The sequence below is a fragment of the Myxine glutinosa genome, chromosome 10 (assembly GCF_964187855.1).
Source record: "Myxine glutinosa chromosome 10, kmMyxGlut1.1, whole genome shotgun sequence".
Lineage (NCBI taxonomy): Eukaryota > Metazoa > Chordata > Myxini > Myxiniformes > Myxinidae > Myxine > Myxine glutinosa.
The window spans coordinates 52,362,010-52,385,796 of NC_136270.1; the positions used below are offsets into that span (position 1 = coordinate 52,362,010).

The 23,787-nt window shown below is 43.3% G+C and overlaps 1 protein-coding gene across 2 annotated transcripts in view; it reads left to right on the forward strand.

Moving 5' to 3' along the window:
- ZC3H7A (zinc finger CCCH-type containing 7A) overlaps positions 1-23,349 on the forward strand; it is a 147,257-nt gene extending 123,908 nt beyond the window's left edge. For both annotated transcript variants that reach the window (XM_068127650.2, XM_068127651.2), the window contains exons 11-21: positions 721-879; positions 1,090-1,289; positions 6,838-6,938; positions 7,844-8,019; positions 8,784-8,860; positions 11,099-11,235; positions 11,378-11,483; positions 12,661-12,769; positions 12,976-13,103; positions 22,141-22,301; positions 22,958-23,349. In XM_068127650.2, the coding sequence (XP_067983751.2) occupies positions 721-879; positions 1,090-1,289; positions 6,838-6,938; positions 7,844-8,019; positions 8,784-8,860; positions 11,099-11,235; positions 11,378-11,483; positions 12,661-12,769; positions 12,976-13,103; positions 22,141-22,301; positions 22,958-23,138 (1,535 nt within the window). In that variant the 3' untranslated portion in view covers positions 23,139-23,349. The remainder of the gene's footprint in view (positions 1-720; positions 880-1,089; positions 1,290-6,837; positions 6,939-7,843; positions 8,020-8,783; positions 8,861-11,098; positions 11,236-11,377; positions 11,484-12,660; positions 12,770-12,975; positions 13,104-22,140; positions 22,302-22,957) is intronic.
- The last annotated feature ends 438 nt before the right edge of the window (positions 23,350-23,787 follow it).

Here is a 23,787-nt window from a genome sequence, read left to right on the forward strand (position 1 = left end):
TAGTTTTTTGTTACAGTGATAACTTAAGAACGGCCAAAAGGTACTTCGTCAAAGTTGGTACAATTATGTATAATGATGTAAAGATAAATGGATTAGATTAGGTTATGGAGTCAAGAGGTCAAAGGTCAGAGGTCCCATAAGGTAAAAATTCTGTTGCAGAGCTAAATTGTGAACCAGTGATGGAATTTTGACCAGACTTGGTATAAAGTATATATTATGATGAAAATATGAACTGATTAGATTTTGGCATCAAAGGTCAGAGGTCATGTCAGGTAAATATGCGATACTTGATTGAGAACAGAAGGGATTTAAATCAAACTTGGTACAAGTATGGATAATGATGTAATAATGTGCAGTGGGCACAGTCTTATCGGTCGATGTCTCGAGGTCGAAGTGTGCCGTTCTAGTTTTCAATACGTAGTTATTAAGTAATTGTACTACCGACTTCTATTTTGAGAAATAAAATCGACACTAGTTGCATGTCTTGGACTTGTTCCGATAACATTTTGAACGCAAATCATTGTTTGTTTTCTAACTTTGAAATGCCTTGTTCTTGTAAAGGTTTTTTCAAATAATTTGTTTTATGTCACATTTTAGGCTAAAAAGAAGTCACGTTTCCCAAGTTTGAGTTCACCTTTGCCAATAATTTTGCTATCACAAAGTGCAATTTGCAGTAAGTAATTTGATAGCTTTTTTCCCCTCTTCCTAATAACCCCATAGGTCCTCGTTTCAATTACAACTCTTTTTATCCCAATCTGGACCACGTGTGCCGAAAAGATGTTCTGATAAGTCGCCTGAGAAATGCAAGCAAAGAAGGCTGGAAGAGGATACGACCTCGACCAAATGTCAATTATCTTGGTCCTTATTACATGTGCAAAGGTATGGAGGGTTCTGGGGGTAATGGGTGTTTGGTGGTATGGAGGGTTCTGGGGATAGTGGATGCTTAGGTTTATATGGAGGCTTTTCGGGTTTTCGGCATACTATTTTTTTTTTTTTTTTACTGTATAAAGCAAGAAGAGGAAACTAAATAAACCCATCAATCGTTGCAATGAAGTAACTGCTGAAAAAGTTGTACCGTGTGTCATGCAGAGGTTGCGGAAGGAGTGGACTGCAGCTACCCTGGAAGATGCACCTTTGCCTACTGCCAAGAGGAGATTGATGTATGGACTCTAGAAAGGAAAGGCATCTTCCACCGAGATCACCTTTTTGACACTGGACCGAGCAAACCACGCATCACTCTTGCACAGATCCTGGCAGAGCATCGTGGTGGATACCTATTTCTCTGCCTGGTTTGTTGCTTACACCTAACTATTTGTTGTTTTTATTCATTTATTCATTCATTAATTTATGCATAAATCATCGGTAATGCATTCATACATACGGGCCATTAATTTGTTTATTTATTCTGTTTTTTACTTGCGCTCCCAGCTTGGCTGGAAACGTCTGCAAAATCAGCTCGGTGATTGTCAAGACAGACTATGTATCGACCAACCCAATCCCCTCCCCTTCCCCTTCCTCCTTTTATCAACTGTGGTCCTAAAGAATCATCACATCAAAGACAGACTTGTCATACGAGACTATAATAAAACACATTAGAATCTAACTTTTCTCTTTTTGCCACATTGACCTTTGGGATAACATGTGTAACTTCCCATCATGAAAACATGTTGACCAACTGGACTACAATGGACAGACACTACAGCTTGTCCAAGCATAGAAAACTCTTGTGGAAAACGTTCTAAAGTGCAAAACTCTCCGTCGAACTTGTCAAAGGAGCTAGTGAGTGAAACTGATCTGTTTGTGATGGGGAAACGTCTTACCTTTCACATTTGTCATATACACCAGAAAGCATTACTTGTAGTACAAGCATTTTATTTGAAATCTTTGTTCAACCTTGACACACAATAACAAAAGTCAACAAGTTAGGAATTATGTTTTCATAATTATTTTATAACTGATGAAATAAAACACTGAAGACCATTTGCAATTATTTCAGATCGGCATTGCACGAAACAATTTAAAATGTAAATACAAATATTTAACAACATCAACTGGCAGGACCAGTAATGGTAAAATATATGCAGTAAGTCATACCAATTTGCAAGCATAATACAGTACCGAGAACCTTTACAATACTGATAGCATTCAGTACAATACAGAGCTTTGAGAATACAACAAAGTCTGCCGAGAAGTTAACAGTGAACATGTACGTGTTATCTTGTGCAAGAGAAGTGTATATCTGCATGGGAGATGAGTAGTTGCCAAAATGTCAGCCTCTCCCCACCATGGGTAACCTTAAACCTGTGCAATGTACAAGATACACTAAATGACCAAAAGTATGTGGACACCTGAACATCACACATCTCATTCCAAATTCATGGGCATTAATATGGAGTCCCCCCCCCCCCCCCCCCTTTGCTGCTATAACAGCCTCCACTCGAGGCTTTCCACTAGATGTTAGAACATTGTCGTGGGTATTTGCTTCCATTCAGCCACAAGAGCATTAGTGAGGTTGGGCACTTATGTTGGGCGATTAGGCCTTGCTCGCTGTCGGCGTTCCAATTCATCCCAAAGGTGTTTGATGGGGTTGAGATCAGGGCTCTGTGCAGGCCAGTCAAGTTCTTCCACACTGATCTCAACAAACCATTTCTGTATGGACCAAGCATTGTGCATGAGGGCATTGTCATGCTGAAACAGGAAAGGGCCTTCCCCAAACGGTTGCCACAAAGTTGGAAGCACACAATCGTCTAGAATGTCATTGTATGCTGTAGCGTTAAGATTTCCCTTCACTGGAACTTAGGGGCGTAGCCCGAACCATGAAAAACAGCCACAGATAATTATTCCTCCTCCACCAAACTTTACAGTTGGCACTATGCATTCAGGCTGTTGCGTTCTCCTGGCATCCGCCAAACCCATATTCGTCCGTCGGACTGCTAGATGGTGAAGCGTGATTCATCACTCCGGAGAAGGCATTTCCACTGCTCCAGAGCCCAATGTCGGCGAGCTTTACACCACTCCAGCCGACGCTTGGCATTGCGCATAGTGATCTTAGGCTTGTATGCGGATGCTCAGCCATGGAAACCCATGAAGCTCCAGATGAGCAGTTATTGTGCTGACGTTTCTTCCAGAGGCAGTTTCGAACTTGGTAGTGAGTGTTGCAACCGAGGACAGACGATTTTTACGCGCTCCAGCACTCGGCGGTCCCGTCCTGTGAGCTTATGTGGCCTACCACTTTGCGGCTGAGCTGTTGTTGCTCATAGGCGTTTCCACTTCACAATAACAGCACTTACAGTTGACTGGGGCAGCTCGAGCAGGGCAGAAATTTGACGAACTGACTTGTTGGAAAGGTGGCATCCGATGACAGTGCCACGTTGAAGGTCACTGAGCTCGTCATTATGGCCCATTCTACTACCAATGTTTGTCTGTGGAGATTGCATGGCTGTGTGCTTGATTATATATACCTGTCAGCAATGGGTGTGGCTGAAATAGCCGAATCCACTAATTAGAAAGGTGTCAGCATACTTTTGGTCATGTGGTGTACATTCAGAAGCCAACAATGTCATCATCTTCATCTTCACCAAATGTCAGCTGTGTTGTGTTTGTACAACAAGATCCTTTGCAGTTTCCAAAAACAGGAGTACACTCAACATCGTGCTTCTTGCATGTGCACCTCAAGCTGCTGCAGTCGGTCTGGCAGTTGCACCTGATGACCTGCAGCAGTTCCTCAGCAGCAGAAGCTGGGTCTGTCTGGAGATGGACAAGCCCCTCGTCAATCTCCCACCATCCCCACTTTTAGAAGGAATCCATTCCAGATCCCTGCCACTCTTGAACCTGAAAGTACACATGGAGGCTGTGGTACTTTGCTGTTGCTGATTGAGGTGAACGTGTCACGTGCTGGAAACCACCTTCTCATAGAACCACTTGTGCTGCATTGAGTCTCGCTTTTCGCTGGGTTTCACTTTGTAGAGGATCACCAGGTTTTCTCTCCTGCAGCTACAACATCATCGGTAGAGCTGACTGGGCATCAAACACCTTGGGTTGCTCAGGAAAGTGACTGTTGGTCTTGAATTTATTGAGGGAAGCTCCTTTCCTGATCCCATAAAGGCAAGATGTTATGTTACACCCAAGGACAGCATGGAGGAAGAGGATGAGTTTGCATGTCTGGACTAAACTGCTGATGTTCTAAGCTGTTAGGACTAAGCTGTTGAGGAAACTAAACCCCTTGATGTTCCAGATGTGAGAGAGGTCTTTGTGTTCTTCTTAGGCCCTGGGTAGAAGAACAGGTGTTGAGACTCTAAGCTTGCATGGTAGCACAGTGGGACAAGGAAGTTTGTGTCATCGAAGACCAGCACACTGTTGGTGACCATAGCAGACTTCACAGCCTTCTGCAGAATGAGATTGGCATCTCCTGAAGCATGGTGTCTGACAGTTCCTTCATATGCTTTCCCACAATCAAAAAATATAAAAACAACCCTGACATTTGTGGTCCAAATAGTCGCGGACCCCATGTATTCACCATGTATTCACGGTTGATAAAATGCGAACTGCTTCTACATTCGTGGGCCCTGTGCCCTTCATATTCATGGTTTTTCTCAGGTGCAAAAAAAAACCCATCTCCCACCAGCCTTGCACATGACACTTCGAAAAGCATCTTCCACGTGTCAAGCATGAAACCACTTCCGACCACGCATATACCATTTCCCACCAGCTGTGCACATTACAGTTCCAAAAGCATATTCTGCATGTCGTGCGATAAGTAGCTGTGCATGCACATAAACTATCCCCCCACCAATCGATTCGACATTCCATTCACGGGTGTATTCCCGGTCTTTCTGACATGCTCCTACGTTGGTGGCCCCGTGCCCCACGTATTTGCGGTTTTGGGGGGGGGGCTTTTTCACGGGAACTTTGATTTTTCCCTCATTAATCATGAACCGCCGGGAACCTATGCCCTTCCCTCCACCCCTTTCCCATTGAAATGATGCCCCCATATTCGCGGCATTTTCCAGGAACGTATCCCCCTTGAATGGCAGGGTCCGACTGTACTGATTTCAGGACTTTTCCCTTTCAAGATTCCTTAATACGTTTTCATAGAGGACACCTTCCTAGGTATGATGCATGTGAGAGAGCCTTTTTTGCAATTCGTTTGAGGTCATGGTACATACAGTGCATTCAAAAAGTATTCAGACCCCTTCACTTTTTTCACATTTTGTTATGTTGCAGCCTAATGCTGAAATCGTTTAAATTCATTTTTTCCCTCATCGATCTCCACTCAATACCCCATAATGACAAAGAGAAAACAGGATTTTAGAAAGTTTTGAAAATTTATTAAAAAGAAAAAACTGAAATACCACGTTGACGTAAGTATTCAGACCCTTTGCTATGACACTTGAAATTTAGCTCGGGTGCCTCCCATTTCTCTTGATCATCTTTGAGATGTTTCTGCACCTTGATTGGAGTCCACCTGTGGTAAATTCAATTGATTGGACATGATTTGGAAAAGCACACACCTGTCTATATAAGGTCTCACAGCTGACAATGCATATCAGAGCAAAAACCAAGCCATGAGGTCGAAGGAACTGCCTGCAGAGCTCAGAGACAGGATTGTGTCGAGGCACAGATTTGTGGAAGCCTACAAAAAAAAAAAAATCTCTGCTGCATTGAAGGTTCCCAAGAGCACAGCGGCCTCCATAATTCTTAAATGGAAGAAGTTTGGAACAACCAGGACTCTTCCTCGAGCTGGACGCCCGGCCAAACTGAGCAATCGGGGGGAGAAGGGCCTTGGCAAGAGAGGTGACCAAGAACCCGATGGTCACTCTGGCTCAATGATGGTCTGGATAATGACCCAATGGTCTGGCCACTCTGCCATGAAGCCCAGATCGGTGGAGTGTTGCAGTGATGGTTGTCCTTCTGGAAGTTTCTCCCATCTCCACACAGGATCTCTGGAGCTCAGCCAGAGTGACCATCGGGTTATTGGTCACCTCTCTTGCCAAGGCCCTTCTCCCCCGATTGCTCAGTTTGGCCGGGCGGCCAGCTCGAGGAAGAGTCCTGGTTGTTCCAAACTTCTTCCATTTAAGAATTATGGAGGCCACTGTGCTCTTGGGAACCTTCAATGCAGCAGAAAAAATTTTTTTGTAGCCTTCCCCATATCTGTGCCTCGACACAATCCTGTCTCTGAGCTCTGCAGGCAGTTCCTTCGACCTCATGGCTTGGTTTTTGTTCTGATGTGCATTGTCAGCTGTGAGACCTGATATAGATAGACAGGTGTGTGCCTTTCCAAATCATGTCCAATCAATTGAATTTACCACAGGTGGACTCCAATCAAGGTGTAGAAACATCTCAAAGATGATCAAGAGAAATGGGAGGCACCTGAGCTAAATTTCAAGTGTCATAGCAAAGGGTCTGAATACTTACATCAATGTGATATTTCAGTTTTTTATTTTTAATAAATTTGCAAAACTTTCTGAAATCCTGTTTTCTCTTTGTCATTATGGGGTATTGAGTGTAGATTGATGAGGGAAAAAATGAATTTAAACGATTTCAGCATTAGGCTGCAACATAACAAAATGTGAAAAAAGTGAAGGGGTCTGAATACTTTCTGAATGCACTGTAATGGCTCTACTATTATTGGATTTTGTTGTTTTGTATTTTTGTAATGAATGTAATTTTGTCCACCTTAAATTCGCTAATTTTTATGCAGAATGGTCTTTCGTTCATATGCTTGAAAATTAAAATAAAAGAACAATAAACAACCTTAAATGGTGAGATATGTTGCTTGTTGCAGACTTGTACATGACATTGGTACCATTCCTCTCCCTTTCCCCCCATGCCTTGCAGGAGTGTTTTAACTGCAAGCCTCGAACATTGAGCAAGAGGAACCCCGATAGCCCCAACTATTGCTCTACTCCCAATGTGCGACACATTTTTGATGAGAACAAGTATGTAACTGCAGTCCCTCCCCCTCAATCTTCCCTGAAATTATCTGTTCGCCAACATTGTTTATATAGAGTAAGAAAAAATGTTTTGTGATTTTGTTGAGCAAACGGTTCCAAAAGTTAGGGTGGTGGGGTGGGGTGTTTCCTCATGTGGAAATTCATGTGAAATGATGTTCACGTTGAGGTATTTTTGCCAAAACTTGGTGACCCCATACATATTGCATGCACAAATGGTGTTTTAGTTATTTATTTTATTTTTCTCTCTTGTCCCTGTGGCCCCGAGCGTGTAATATGTAGACTGTACCTATTATGTCCATTTAAGGTTTACGTTTGACAGCTCATTCAAATACTGCTCAACGGGAGTTGAGATCTGCCAATAGTGCAAATAGTATTTCCATTAAACCCTGCAGCATCGAACTCCTAAAATGTACGTCCAATATCAATTTATCGGTTCTTGACCAAATACGTATTCAAGTATTCAACAATTTTGGAATGCTGGGATGTGGTTGAGTTGAGTTGCGATGTGGTTGAGTTGAGTTGTGATGTGGAAAGCAATTATTTATTTATTTTTCCTTTTGTGCAAATTGATGAGCACTATGTAGTTTGCCCCCTCCACCAGCACGAAGGAGGTGGTTGCAGTTGGGGTCGGCATGATGGAACCATGTTCGCTTGCACGATGGCATTCTCATGTTGAGAAATTATCATCTGAACAAGTGTTTGTGTCCTGGCCTAATGAATTTGGCTTTCATCTTTCACCTAAACCACCAGAATTCAGCGTAGTGGTTTGTCTAACGGTGCCGCAATCAAACCATTATAATTACAAAATGAGTACTTCCTCGAGAATAATTGTCGACATGTAAAATTTGCTGTTGTACATGTAAAATTGAAGTGTTCCCGCTTTTATCCAGGTGCTTGGTTCACGTGGAGCAGGGTGCCACAATAAAATACTGTAAGATCAGACCTCTGACAGAACACACGCAGCTGGATCTGTGCCAGGCGCGCTACGGCTGTGCCTGGCATGACTCGTGTAACTATGCACACAGCTTGGTGGAACTCAAGACCTGGGTTTTGCAGTTGGAGACTGGTGTGTATACCCTTCCAGATGTTTGTTTCAGTTGTATGGAGAAAGGGGCAATAGTTCGATTAAGACTATAAACCCCATGTATATTAATGTAGCTTCAGAACTTCTTGCCTGTATTGTGTGTTTAGGCCTTCGGCTTGGCTTAGTGTAAGGAGTATGTAAACTGTTCCCCGCAAAGAAGAGTGGAGGTTGTTCTTGTATTGGTCTCTTTATAACTGGGTGGTGCCAGGCAGGGTGGGGGTGACTCTCCTGCATTGAAGCTGAGTCTCCTGCAATGAAATCTTATTGGAATATCCTGCAATTAAGCTGAGTCCATGGGCCTATCACTTCTCCATCACAGACAGGTTGGTGGTCTCTTTCTTCTCCCACCTCATTTCTGGTCTTGCACTCTGTTTCTTGCATCCCCTCCTCCCCATGGTTTTTCAGGGTGCATGTGGTCCACCATGAACCCTCTAACATGGTGAAACTCCCAAAATCCAGAATTACTGCTGACCTCCACTCGTTCGTTCCTCTTTTCCCACCTGTGGAACTAACTTGCACATTCTCTTCGATCTCATTCTTCTCTCCAAGTCTTCAAGACTGCTGTTCACCATCATCTCGGATTTAGACAGGTATAGATCTCAGATTTAGATGGGGTGCAAAGGAAACACCCATCCAAAACCATGATCTTTTTACTCCTGTTGATCTCCCCCACCCCCCCCCCCCCCCACCCCACGGCATTGACCTCATATGGCTCTGATGGTCTCCATTATTTTTCGATTTTCCAGGAATGCAGGTGGACAGCATTGAAGCAGCATCCCAGTTTCTCTTGTTGCAAAGTTATTCGGCCAAGATGCGTCTCGAGGTAAATGTGCAACTGAAGCATGGAAAGGAAACAAATCATTTGTTCAAACTCAAATGTCCTATCACCTTAATATTGATTGTATTACACATGTCCTTCTTCAGAATCAGCTGGTTGAATCATCTTCTTGCATTCCTCCTCTCTTGCATTATTTCTGCTGCCACATCTTTCAATGTCATGTTTTCTACAATTTCATCAGTTCAACCCTTCTTGGATATATCTTGTGTCCTCTTGCCTTCTACATTCACATTCGTAACATTCCTGCCGATATAAAACATCATCTAGTCTACATATAATTGGTATTCAAAGTGGAATTGTATATAAGTATATCATTGGGAAGATAAAATATTTCCTTCGTTATGAATTCTGTTTGCACTTTTTCATCTTGCTATAATTCACCAAATGTCCGTCCGTCCGTTCGAAGGTACCGCAAAAACGGCTCAACCGATCGCAACGATATTTTGGGTGGGTATTCCTGGGACCCCTGGGAGTAAAATAGGCTATATTGTTTTTCCAAGTTTTCCAATTTTACAATTTTTCCAAACACGATGGAATAATATTTACCGATATGAACAGTGATGTGGCTTTTGTTTAAATTCTACACATACTGTTTATTCTACGTACCAGGAGAGAGTAGATTGACTCCTGACGAACTCTTCCTATATAAACGTGTGGCTCCGAAGTAACATGGCAGCGTGTGCAAAGCGACTGAGAAACAGGTGTAGCGGCCGCTTCCGTGTTACAGATTCGGCGCACACTCTTCACACATAAACGTGCGACTGAGAAAGATGTGCAGCGGCCGCTTCCGTTTTGCAGAATTCAATCTTTTTTCAAAATGGGCGCCATGTACTGTTTATATTTTGATGATTTGCGTGTGATATGATTCAACAGATGTTTATATGAATCGTTTAAAATAAAAAAAGCCTTCAATTTCTGATATTTTGCCTTTTCATTTGGGCTTCCCAATTGAAGCCCCGCCCATAGGGCAGGTACCGTTGCTAGTATAAAAAATATATAAGTTAGCGTAATTTGGACAATTGCAAATAAATCGACCTGAGAGCATTTTGAATGCCCCTTCTCATGTGCACAGGCTTCCAGAGGAATGCAGGAGTTTTAAACCACTGTGAAAGTTTCCCATAAAATTAACAAAAATTGAACTTGTAAAGGATGCTTCTCTGTTGCACAGCAGTCTTTGCAGCTACCAAAGCGTCCTCTACATGTATCACTGGTAGCAATGATGCTGCTGTAATGCTGCATAGATTGGCTCATTTCTCTTTGCCGCAAAGATTGATGAAAACAACTGATTTTTACTTTGCCATTCCAAACAGCAGGTCGTTTCTTCCTGTTGTGAAATGTGCACTATTGTTTTTAAGGTGATAACCGGAATACAGTATTCAACTTCAAATTTCTTAATCTATGCGATGAAAGTGAAGTTGTATATTTATTTATATAGTGCTTCAAAAACTAAGAAACTACTGAACCAAATCCAACCAAATTTTGCATGTTGCCGAAGGGAACCCCAAGTATGGTTTCTGTCTGGGTGGCATATCTGGGGAGGGGTTCAAGGTGGGGGGAAGACCCCAATTCTCTCTATGTAAATGTGTATCATATAGTGCCACCTGATGGTGGTACTGCGAGTCTAAAGCTCGTATTACAAATCGTCTTGTATAAAGAAAGTTTGAACAACTTTAACAATATGCATTGCGGTGATGCTGAAATGTTAATTTTAAAAAATTCAAAATTTTCAATTTCATTCATTTTAAACAGAGGTTCAAACAAAGCATCTAACACTGAGCTCTGCACTGAAGCGGAAATGATTTTTGCTCGCACCATATATAAGCAGCAAGGATGGTTGACAAAGGTGATGTTAGCGGACTTCCGAGCAGATGGAAGATTACCTTGGGGAAATTATATTGTGAATAGAGCATAGTGTTTGTGAAGTACAACATGCCATCTCTTGATTAAATACATCAGCAAAGCAATGGGTAAAAATGTCTAGTTGCTAATAATGAGCTGACATGCTTGGATTTTGCTGAGAGTGATGAGGTACGTGTGAGACGAAGTGTTTCCAGGTGGATATAATATATATGTATATATTTTTTGCAATGAATCGTGTATTTCCTTTCCTCTGATCAACGTAGCTTTTATTTCAGCTCGGATATGCCTCTGGCTGTGAGTTTGTCCACGATCCAGCGCTGCCTGTGCTTCTATGCTGCTGACGGTGTTTCTATTTGTGTCCAGCAAGTCTCCAGTGATGTCATCAAGACTCCTCGGTTGTACCATCAACTGAAGTTTGTGTGCAGTGACTGTTGGCGCAGCGGCCTTGCAACTGGTCCCGACCCCAAGCGGAAGTACTGCGAGTCTAAAGCTCGCCACTTGTGCGTTCCTGTACTCCATACGGTCTTTTTTTTTTCTTTTCTTTTTACCATATTAGCTGTGGTTCGGGTTTCGTTTATCCTTACTTTTGCCAGTTCAGTACCTTTGGTCCTCCTTTCTTGCACTGTTGTGATGCTTGCCTAGGTGGTCAATTAAGAAATGTGTACTCCTCGCCTCATCTCCTGAACGCAAACGATGGATGCCCATCCGCACCTTACCGGCCACCAAGATTCAGCCAGCGCAGTATGAGGTAAATTCTTAATTTATCATTTCTGTTTAGTATACAGATTCTACAAGAATATTTATGCATTCTAACTTTTCAATTACACTTTCCCCTCCATGGCTTCAAGTACGCAGTGCCCCACCCACATGTCATCCCTCACCCATACTCGTGATGTTTTCCACCACCAATGACTCGACTTAACCCAACTCTCTACTTGCAAATTTCTCTCGCTCTCGCTCTCTCTTCCGTGTGTGTGTGTGTGTGTGTGTGTGTGTGTGTGTGTGTGTGTGTGTGTGTGTGTGTGTGTGTGTGTGTGTGTGTGTGTGTGTGAGAGAGTGAGAGTGAGAGTGAGAGTGATATATAAAAAAAGAGAGAGATAGAATTTTGAGGAACAGAAATGAAAAAAATGAGGTTTGTGTGTATCTGCACAAGTGGATTGAAGTGAATCTTTTTAACACTCCCTCCTCTCCAACAAAATGTGAAGAATAAACTTGTAGATATAAACATAACATTACAAAGTGATGTCTGTACGTTTGTCCATCTGCCTCCCATTTACAAAGGCTACTTCCCGTGCTTTGTTTGAAAAGCTGTGCATGCAGGCAATGCTCGACATTCACTTTTTTATTGACCTATTCAGTAATCTTTAAAATCAACATGAACATCTGGATTGAAGTAGATTTAAAACAGATCTTTGTGGAGTTACACACACAATTACAAATAGCTATATATTTGCCCTCTTTTTAGATAAATTCAACCTCCGCCACCCGATGCTGCACCACCATTTGGCAGTGGGTGGTATAAGTAGCTCAGAACTTTGGCTGTGAGTGAAGCCAAGAGCGCAACACAATTTACCTTTTTAAGTCCAAGAAATAATTTATAACTGATAGATTTACTTGAACTTTTCCTATCACTGGGGACGGATACTTTTGCTCGTGTAAACATAAGTAAATTGCAATTACGATGGGCAGTCTTTTGTCGCAATAGTTTAAAATCCCGCAGTCTTAAATATTAAAATAAAATTTGAGGTCCTGACATCCTGGCATAGAAATTTCAAATGTGGCAATAATTACACCTGCTGTAATTTTTTCTCCTTCACCTGTAAATCCTCCCATCAAGCTACGCGAAACCCATATGTTGTCGTCTTTGTTTTGCCTTCACCCACCCGTGATTTTCCTCGTAACCATTTTTTACCTGCATTTAACAGATGTGTGCACATGTGGCAAATGGGAAGAAGTGCCAGTACATTGGGAACTGCACATTCGCTCACAGTCAAGAAGAGAAGGAAATCTGGATGTATATGAAAGAAAACAAGGGTGAGAATCGAGTTGTCCACGATGGGTTTACAATGGGCACCCCTGTGTGAACTTGAATTGTTGGAGTCAACATGTCAAAGTCTCCATTCATTTATTCATTCATTCAATTCAAAAATAGTATGTAATGCATGCAGAATTCTCCCCAGAATTCCTCTCTGATTAAGTGTGTGCTAACCAAATGACACACCCTTTCCTTCCCACAACAGTCAATGACATGGAGAAACTATACCAGCTGTGGATACAGAAACAGGATGCCAAGGCGGCAGCTTCAAAAACGAACATGGTGCAGAACAACAGTTTTGCTGCCACACCTGCTGACTACACTGACATCACGGTACAGCGAGGCAACGTCCTTCCCCTTCCTGCATCGCATTGCTTATTTGGGTGTTTGCATGCACGATGGCTTGCACTCCATGACACCAGCATGCTACAAGTCTGGAACGCATTGGATGACCGACGAATTGTGTCACGCAGATTTAAGTACCGGTAGTTGATCGGACACATGGACATCAGATGATAATGAAACAACCAACAACAGGCATTTTAAGGCCATTTTCCCTGCTAGAGCGGGGGTTAGCCTTGCGGTCCCCATGACAATCTTCTCCATTTTGCCCTATTTTCTGCATCTCTCCTTGTTAACCCCCTTTTCTTCTTCCGCATTTCCCGCATTTCTTCTTTTCTTCTTCCACCATCTTTAGCCAAGTCTTTCTCGGTCTTCCCCATCCTCTACTTCCTTCTACATTCATTTCCACCGTTCTTCTCAACCAGTCACTTTCATCCTTCCTCAACACATGACCAAACCATCTCAACCTGTTCCTCTTCACAGCATCAATCACAGGCTCTATTCCCATCATCTTTCGCAATTCATCATTTGTCTTCCTCTCTCTCAACGATACTCCACACATCCACCGAACCATTCGCATTTCCACTCTTTCCAGCCTTCGTTGCTGCTCTACGTTCATTACCCATGTCTCGCTCCCATAAACACATGCAGCATACACCTTTCCCTTCAGCTTCAACGACACTCCCCTCCTCATCAGCACGCCACTCAGTTCCCGAAACTTCTTCCATGCACATCTCACTCTAGCAACCTTTGCGGAGTCTGATCCACCTTCTCCATTCAGCATGTCTCCTAGGTAGCAAAATGTTTTCACACCTTCCAGCTTCACGCCGTCTCCAAGATCCAACCAAGATAATGAAACAACCGATAAACAAAAAATAGATGTCCTTATTTCACTATTACAATCTTAAAGCATCTACCAAAATGAGGCAACAATGTAATTGAGCAAACCAAGCCTGAGCTTCCTTATACAGTGCTTAGCTTGGGTAAATAGTAAAAACTGTATGTATTTAGCACTACAAGTCCAATGCAAGTCCAATGACATGCTTGGGAGTATCCTTCAAGGCTGTACTGTGGTCAGAAGTATCCTTCAAGGCTGTATCCTGTGCTGTGCTGTTGTCAGAAGAATGAGGGAAGAAGTATTGCCAGATTATTATCGTCTAGACCAGGGATTCCCAACCTGTGGGTCGCAACCCCCCATGGGGTCGCAGAGGGTGAGCTGGGGGGTCGAGAAGCCTTGGGAGAACTTGGTAGCCTTGGGAGAAGGGAACATTACCAAAACTTTCATTTCGCTGATACCTAGAACACACAACATAATGTTGTGCCGGTGGAATTGGCTATAGTTTTCGCTCGCTCTTTTCGATGTGTTGCCGATATGAGATGAACATAGTCTATTTCCGGGTTTTTGTATTTACAGATCTAAAGCAATGGCTAAAAGGCACAAATACTCGGAAGACAACCTCAACATTGGCTTCACCACAGTACTCGCCAACAACGGCGTCGAGAAACCACAATGCGTCTTGTGCCATGTTGTCCTGAGTGCGGAGTCGATGAAACCTTCGAAACTCAAGCGTCACCTAGAGTTGAAGCATCCGGAACACGCAGAGAAGGATTTGGAGTTCTTCAAACGCCATGAGCTTCTTCTCAAACGTCAAAAGCTCGATGCTAGTGGGTCTTTTCAGCAACATAGTGCAGCAGCAGTATATGAAGTTGCGTTGGAAATTGCCAAACACAAAAAGCCTCACACTATTGGAGAGACACTTATCAAACCCTGCATGTTGAAGATGGTGAAGCTCGTTCTCGGGGAAGCCAGCGCAAAGAACATGCAGCAAGTATCTTTGTCGAATAATACTCTTAAGAGGCGTATTTCTCATATGCTTGCTATGTCTATGGATGTGAAAGAGCATGTTTTGGATTAAATCAAAGATTCTCCGTTGTTCTCCTTTCAACTCGACGAATCAACGGATGTGAGTTCATGTTCTCAGTTGCTTGTCTTCGTGAGGTACATTCATTCAGACGACATCAAAGAAGAATCCTCTTCTGGAGTGCACTTGAAACCACTACAAAAGCTGTTGACGTCATGGAAATGGTCTCTACCTTTTTTCATTCCGAAGGTCTGCAATGGGGAAACGTGTGCGGGGTTTGTACGGACGGAGCACCAGCTATGCTAGTATCGAAGTCAGGATTCCAGACGAGTGAAGGAGCTGGCTCCCCAAGCTGAGGGCATCCACTGCATGATCCACCGATATGCTCTCGCCAGTAAGACGCTTCCTGCCATTCTGCGGGAAGTGCTCGATTCTGTGATCAAAATTCTGAATTACGTGAAGGCTGGGGCATTCAACACTCGTCTATTCAAAGAACTCTGCAAAGACATGGATGCTGACCATGAGGTCCTTCTCTTTTACACGGCTGTATGCTGGTTGTCGTGAGGGAACGTTGTGAATCGTGTCTTCGAGCTGAAAGACGAAATCAGGTTCTTTCTGGAAGTGCAAGAAAAGAGAGATATTCTGGCTCACTTCGATGATGAAACGTGGAATAAACGGGTTGCGTACTTGGCGGACATTTTCGACCAGCTGAACAAGCTGAATTTGAAATTTCAGGGAAGAGAAACACACGTTCTCCTATATCAAGACAATCTACGGGCCTTCATATCCAAACTGCAGAACTGGAGTCGGAAAGTCAATCTTGGGAACATTGCCATGTTTGAAAAACTCCGGAGTGATGGATGAGTCTGAGGGCGAACTTGATAAGTTCCTGAAGGATGAGATTACCGGACACCTTGAGTCCCGAGAAAAGGAATTCCAGCGATACTTCCATGAGCTCACAGGAGAAGAGGTGGCACTGGTAAGAAACCCTTTCTCTGCTACACTTGACGTATCCAGCCTCCCCGACGAAGTCCAAGATGAATTATTGGATCTACGGAACGACTCTCCGGCGTGTGACCTGTTCCAGGAGAAATCGGTCCCTCAATTCTGGTGCGCTATGCATCAATCATATTCCAAAGTCAGCATGCTGGCCTTACGTGTTCTTCTTCCATTTGCCTCCACCTACCTCTGCAAAGCCGGATTTTCTACCCTCGTCCACATCAAAACGAAGACCAGGAACAGATTGGATGTCGAGGATGACATGAGATTGGCTCTTACAAACACCCCGCCACGAATTCCAGGACTCGCTGCTCAGATGCAACCCCAACCATCCCACTAGCTAGGTTGGAGAGATGATGATATGTTAGTGATGACGATCATGGATTGTGTGACGATGGATGGCAGTGAGAAAAAATGATGAGCTTGGTTTGACTAACTAACTAAAATTACCCGAATTTTATAATGTGCAAGGAATATTGTGGTAAAATTTGTAAAAATTGATGAATTAATGATTGTTTTCTCTTTCTTCCCTTTTCCTTCTCAGAAAAATTTGTAAAACTGAAACGGCTGATGGCAGGGGGGGTCGCGTGTGTTTCGGGGTTTTGAGAAAGGGGTTGGGAACCACTGGTCTCGACCATAACGTGCAGAACAAGATAGCACGGACTTTGAAGGATAAACTATGTCGCAGCGTATGTTCCTCTGCAGACTGCCATGGCAACTGGAACGCTCCAGTAATGAAAGTGGTCTCACATCCACTTGCAGCCTGAACTCATTTGATTCGTAGGTCAAATGTCAATGGTTGATAATATTGTGTCGCTGTCTTTGCTCTCGCAGTTTAGGAGACAAAGCGGACACTTTTTTGTACACATTGCCGGGGCTCGTGGAAGACAATAGAGTAAAAATGGAAAGGGGGAAACACCAACAGCAGAGTAGAAGTGAGAGTTGGATGAAGGGGAGGGGGAGAAGGACATGCGTGGTGAACAGGCTGCACACAAGCTGAATGAAACGGCTAGAATAACAAGGGAGGTGGGGAGGAATCAGACAAGGAACACGTCAACCAACAACAAACGATAAGAGTGAGGGAGTGGGGGGAGAGAGGAAGCCCTGGAGGGAAGAATGGGACTAAACAGACTGGGAAAGTCAGTTTCACAGGTGACAGAAAAGATTAACAAATGAGTGGTGGTGAGCAGTGAGCCTTTATTTGGGGAGTTTCACCAAAAGGAGGTTATTGCTCGGGCTTGTGCACCCATGCAGAAACCTGGGGGTATCTCTGCTCACTGAAAGAGCAGTGGGTGCAAGACCTGAAAGGAGGTGGTAGAAGACGGAGAGACCACAGACCTGTCTGCAATGTGAAAGTGATAGGACCAGAGACTCAGTGACATCACATGAGGTACAAAGTTGTTAGGGTTTCTTGATCTTGAAGGCTTTGGTTTCCACGGCGTCAAGCTGAGCCAGGTGTGTGAGGCAGGGGCGCAAGCCCAAAGGTGAGAGCAGTACTTCATTATGCTGCAGATGAAGGCCTTTGTAGGTACATAAAAATTCAGGTGTGCCAATAAGGAAGGGACTTTGCATGACAGTGGAACCTGCTGAAGAAGATAAGATAACTCTTTAATGAGGTGGTGGAGTTTGTAAGTACGTGGATAGTGAGGAGAAACATAACGATCAGGGGTGCCATCTTAGCTTTTTTATTTTTTGTAAACATAGTCAAGGCTCATGGAAGAGCAAGTGCACTGAGCAGATCAAGACATAAGAGGACACTAAATGAATTGTAATGACGCACGCAAAAGGAACAGTAGAGAGAGGGGTGGACACCAACAGCGGGATTGAAAGCCAAGATAGAGGGAGACTTGGACATAAATAGGTGTAGGGAGGAATGGGGGGCATGAGAGGACATACATTGTGGCCAAGATAGACACAGAAGGAAAACTGGAAATGTGGAAACAGGAGTGATTGGTGAGGCGTCGGAGGGGGATGTGAACGAGGGTACAAAAGATCATGGTTTTAGATTGGGGATGACTTGAGATGGTTGTGAGCAGCTTTTTTGAAGACTTGTAGGGAAGAATGAGATTGAAGAGGATTTTGAAGTTGCGTTAAAAAAGAGTGACGAATGAGTGCAGGTGAGCAGTGATCTAGATTATAAGTGTGAAAGTTTGTCTGTTTGTTTGTTTGTTTGTTTGTTTGCTTATTCTGAAACAGCGTCGCCATTTCTCAACGGATCTTCCCCAAATTTGGCACGGCGGTCCCTATGCACCACAGAATCACTGTTAAACCAAAAAATTCCACCGCCCCCATCCCCTCCCCCCCCCCCCCCCCCGGGGACCAAATTTGCCATTTCTCAACGGATCTTCACCAAATTTGGCACGGGGGTCCCTATGCACCACAGAATCACTGATGAACAAAAAAAACCCGACCACCCCCACCCCCACCCACACCCCGTGGGGACCAAATTTGACATTTCTGCACTGCCTCCAAATCAAAGCTATTTCATCCTCGGATACTCTCTCATGGGATGTTTCAGTAGGCGATCGTTCACAGCCATTTGCAATAATGTTTACAAATACTGGAATTGTCAGTACAAAAGGTAAGATAGTTATATTGATTTTGGTGTATGTTTTTCAGTCCATACGGATATTGTTCTTCACTCAGTGGTGTCATATACTACTCAACACTAACGTTTCAATACATTTGTGTTTTTCTCCTTTCTTACAGACAATCACTTCTCAGTAACTTCGTAAATGGGACCTAAGAGGCAACGTTCTGCAAGTGCAGATGCACATGCAATACAAGTACAACAAAAGAGACAAAGAGAGTCCTCAACAGAGAGAGAAGCTCGACTTGCAGCCCAGCGAGCCAGACAGGCACAACTGAGATCAGCTCAAACTCCTGCTCAAACACAAGCGCGAATTGCTGCACAGCAGACCAGACAGACAGCACTCAGGGCTGCAGAAACTCCTGCTCAAACACAAGCGTGAATTGCTGCACAGCAGACCAGGCAGACAGCACTCAGGGCTGCAGAAACTCCGGCCAAGACAACTTCTAGAAAAGCGGCCAATTTAGCCAGACATAACCCCAGTGTTATGCATCTTGAGATCCATTTGGAAAATGGGGAAAGAGTTTACTTCACAGAAGAAACCGCGCTGCAGCGAGCCCAGCAGCCACCTCGGACCAAACTAACTGCATTCTTTGATTTGTGCAAACAGGATTCCTTTGCTAGAAGTCTTCTCTACTGTGAAGTGCCCAGATATTACACCACCTGGCAAGAAGGGAAAAAGGCATTTCAGCCAAGAAAGCAAGGTGCAACAATCTCTGGACACCCTCACATCGGATCCAGTCAAGTGTTAGGTCGTGTCTGCACTGTTCATCCCAGCAACTCTGAGTGCTTTTATCTCAGTCTCCTCCTGCACAACATTCATGGTCCAACCTCATTCCAGGATCTCAAGACAGTTGCTGGATATGTCTGTGCAACATACCGTGAAGCTTGCCTGAGAAGAGGTCTCTTGGAAGATGATGCACACTGGAACAGTACCTTGGAAGAGGCTGCAGTCTCGCAATCTCCAAGCAAGATGAGGAGCCTCTTTGCTGTCATTATCTGTGCCTGTTCACCATCCAATCCTGAGCAACTTTGGCATAATCACCAGGACAGCATGACAGAAGACATACTGTATCAAGCACAACAAGAGTCAAAAAACCCAAACCTGCAGTTTACCTCTGCCATGCACAACCAAGCACTGGTACTCTGGCACTGGCACTGTACAGTCCGTGGCTGGCAAGGATCTTCAACAGTGTGGACTGCCTGCTCCTGTACGAACTGAACCTGCAACTCTCAGTCGAGAGATGCTTCAGGCAACCACATATGACATTCAACAGCTGCAACAGTATGTCCACCAAAATGAACCACTCTTGGTTCCAGATCAAAAAGAAGCTTATACAAGGATCAAACAATTGTTGACATCTGACTCGGGTGGAATTGTTTTCCTTGATGCCCCTGGTGGAACAGGCAAACGTTTTTGATCAACTTAATTTTGGCACAAGTTCGTTCACTACAGCAGATTGCTATGGCAGTGGCCTCATCTGGAATTGCTGCAACTTTGCTCACAGCTGGCAGGACTGCTCATTCTGCCTTTAAGCTGCCACTCAACCTGGCCCACAATGAGAGTCCTGTGTGCAATATTGGCAAAGGATCTGGACAGGCACAGGTTCTAAAGCAGGCTAAGCTGATAGTATGGGATGAGTGCACAATGTCTCACAGACTTGCATTTGAGGCTCTCGATCGCACCTTATAGGATCTAGAGGTAACGTTAAAATCATGGGTGGAGTCACACTCTTGCTCTCTGGAGATTTCAGGCAAACTCTACCAGTCATTCCAAAGGGTACACCTGCTGATGAGTTGAGAGCATGCCTCAAAGAATCCTATATTTGGAGACGAGTGGAAAAACTCCATCTTTCTACCAACATGAGAGTTGCACTTAATAGAGATGTCTCAGCAGGCCAGCTTCCAAAGGTTTTGCTTCAACTGGGCAATGGTCGGCTACCAGTAGACACTGAGACTGGAGATGTCACAATACCCCCAAATTGTGGAACAATCATCAACGCATCTGAAGAAATGCTATTAAAGGTTTATCCTAGCCTCTCACAGAATTATAAAACCCATGAGTGGCTTTGTGAACGTGCCATCCTTGCTCCCAAAAATGACATTGCGCAGGATATTAATGCCACCATCATTCAACAGCTACCAGCCCAATCCACATGGTACAAGTCAGTTGACACTGTAGTTGATCTTGACGATGCTGTCAACTATCCAACAGAGTTTCTAAACTCTCTTCAGCTCACTGGCGTTCCACCTCACAATCTCCAACTGAAAGTGGGAACTCCCATTATGTTGCTACGAAATTTGGATGCACCAAAACTCTGTAACGGTACAAGACTCGCTGTCAAAACTCTTATGCCCCATGTGATCGAAGCCACCATTATGACTGGTTGTGCCAAGGGAGAGGATGTTTTTATTCCACGGATTCCCATCATCCCAACAGATATGCCATTTCAGTTCAAGCGCCTTCAGTTTCCAGTGAGACTATCATTTGCTATGACCATCAACAAGTCTCAGGTACAGTCTCTCAAGGTTGCTGGAGTTGAACTGACAAGTCCATGTTTCTCTCATGGTCAACTCTATGTTGCATGCTCACGTGTTGGGGCAAGCACACATTTTTTCATCAGAGCACCAAACGGCAGAACAAGAAATGTTGTCTACCCCAGAGCTCTTGCTGGCTAAAACACATGTCTGTTAATATTTTACCGAGGTAGCGCTGGTGGCCCAGTGGATCATGTGCTTGCTTGCCACGCAGACGATCCGCGTTCCAATCCCAGCAGCGGCAAAAATTTGTGAAGCCACCAAATGTGGCCCGTTCTGAGATATAGTCACGAAATGGATTGAACTTGGACAAAAATCACCAACTCACTCACTCTTTTTTAACTTAAATGACTTAACTTATCGCAAGTTCTTATGTTATGTACATATAATTACATACAACATGAACTACATAACAACTTGCTATAAGTCAAGTCATTTACTTTCTACATATTTGGAACCCAGGCAACGCCGGGTACCTTTGCTAGTTCTGGATATAGGTCGTTTCAGCAGAAGGTGGTTGATGGTGGACCACTTGCACCCTGCAGCAACGTTGTGGGAGAAAGCACGGAAAGAGCATAGGGTGTAAGATCAGAAAGGAGGTGGTAGAAGACAGAGACCACCGACCCATCTGCGATGGCAAAGTGATAGACCTATAGACTCAGCTTCACCACATAAAAATCTGTGCTCATTAAGGAAGTCTATGGGGGGGTTTGACCCCCCAAAATAGGTGTTTGCTCTCTTCGAAACTATACACACAATTTCAATGACACTTAACCACAACCATCATCACCCGTGATGTACCAAAGTTTGTTCCCGGCAAAAAATATATATCAGGGTCTCGGAAGTCTGTGGGGGGTTTGAGTGACTTACTCCTGATCCAGCATCCTGTTTAACTTCAGGTTTAAGTTCACTATCCAAATGAAAATTTTGCACCCCATGCTACATAATATGCGTAGTAGTAGTGGTGGTGGTGTTGTTGTTCAAGTGTATTTTGCAATTTCTCAGAAAGTCTATGGGTGTTCCATGTACCTACACGCAGACTGGCTTCCACTGCTGGCTTTGCGGCAAAAACTGCAACAGTGAGAAGCAATGGGAGCAGCACATCCAGTCCGAGAAGCACAAGGATCGTATTTTCCTCGAGGATGACACTCAGACGTGGCAGTTCCGGTTTCCTGCTGGGGAGTTTTATTTGTGTAACTGGTGAGAGATGTTTGTGTGTTTTTTGCATCAACACATATCCGGTGTACATAGGCCAATTTTAAGGGAGTGTATGTCATGGTATCCTACCTTTAGCAAAGCTTAACTTTTTACTATTTTTAAGAGGAAATTATTTATCTGAAATTGTTTACATTCATGTGATAATGTCAGCAATGATGTGGCAGGCTTTTTAACTTTAAAACGCCTGTAAATTTATTGTCGATTTGAAACCTACGTTTTTTTTGTTTTTTGTTTTCGTAAAACTTTGAGGATCCCTCCCACAATAGTCATTAACAACTTTAACATGGAAAATTAGCTTCATATAATTATTTTGGTACTTCCTGCAAGTCTGCAAGTTTATTTGGGAAAATTGGGCAAAGCCAAACAGTTGAGACCTCGTTTTTTTGTTTAAATCCTTTATTTTTTTTTAGTTTTTCTCTCGCAACCTGACAGAATAAATGGTGCTTGCGCCCAAACTACCATATGCTAAGATACAAGTACCTTTCTTGGTCCAACACATTTTTTATAACCACATGTTAACTTGGTGTTGCCGCGCAATGTAATTATGGAAAGCATCCCTATTGGCTTTCATGCTGATCATCATGCTGTGTGCGATACTTCGACTGATTATCAATATTGCTCTTTTTTAATTTTTGCAGGACAAAGGGTGGTCACGATTGTCCCGAGGGAGACAAGTGTCAATACGCTCACAGTGAGCCAGAGCTGAGGGAGTGGGAAGAGCGCAGAGTGTTTTTGCGCCAGAAATTTGAAAAAGCCGTTGAAGACAAGCTTATCCTTCCCAGTGATAATTTTTCTAAATACAACTTCCTTCTTAAATAGGGCTTGCCAAAAATAAATACGCCTCAGTAATATGAGAGAACAGGTCATCCTAAGTATTAGGTATTGTCAATATAGCTTTGCTTCACATACAAGTATATCTAACCAATGTATTATTGATTATTTTTGTTAAATTTAAGGATGGATTTTTGAAGATTACCTTTATTGTCCTTTTTTATTTTGGATTAAAAAACAATGCTTAAATATTCTGCAATATGTATCCACCATGCTTGTTTTGTTGGTGGTTCACCCCCGAGCAACCACAAAGGGATCCTTCAGGCATTCAACTTACCTTTTCCTTACTCTCTCATTTCTGAAAAAGGTTTACCATCTCTTTCTCACTGTTTCTCCATCTATGCACACACACACACACAAACACATACACTAATGTGTGTGAATATACATATATATATATATATATATATATATATATATATATATATATATATATATATACATACATACATATATATATATATATACACACACACACACACACGTACACACACACGCACACACATGCACACACACGCACATTGCAGATATAAAGTCGACACCCACTTTCAAAATTTTGATTGCCCTATAGCCTGGAATTAAATTGCATTAAATAAGATTTTTTCCACCTTTGAATTAGACACACCATAAAGCAAAA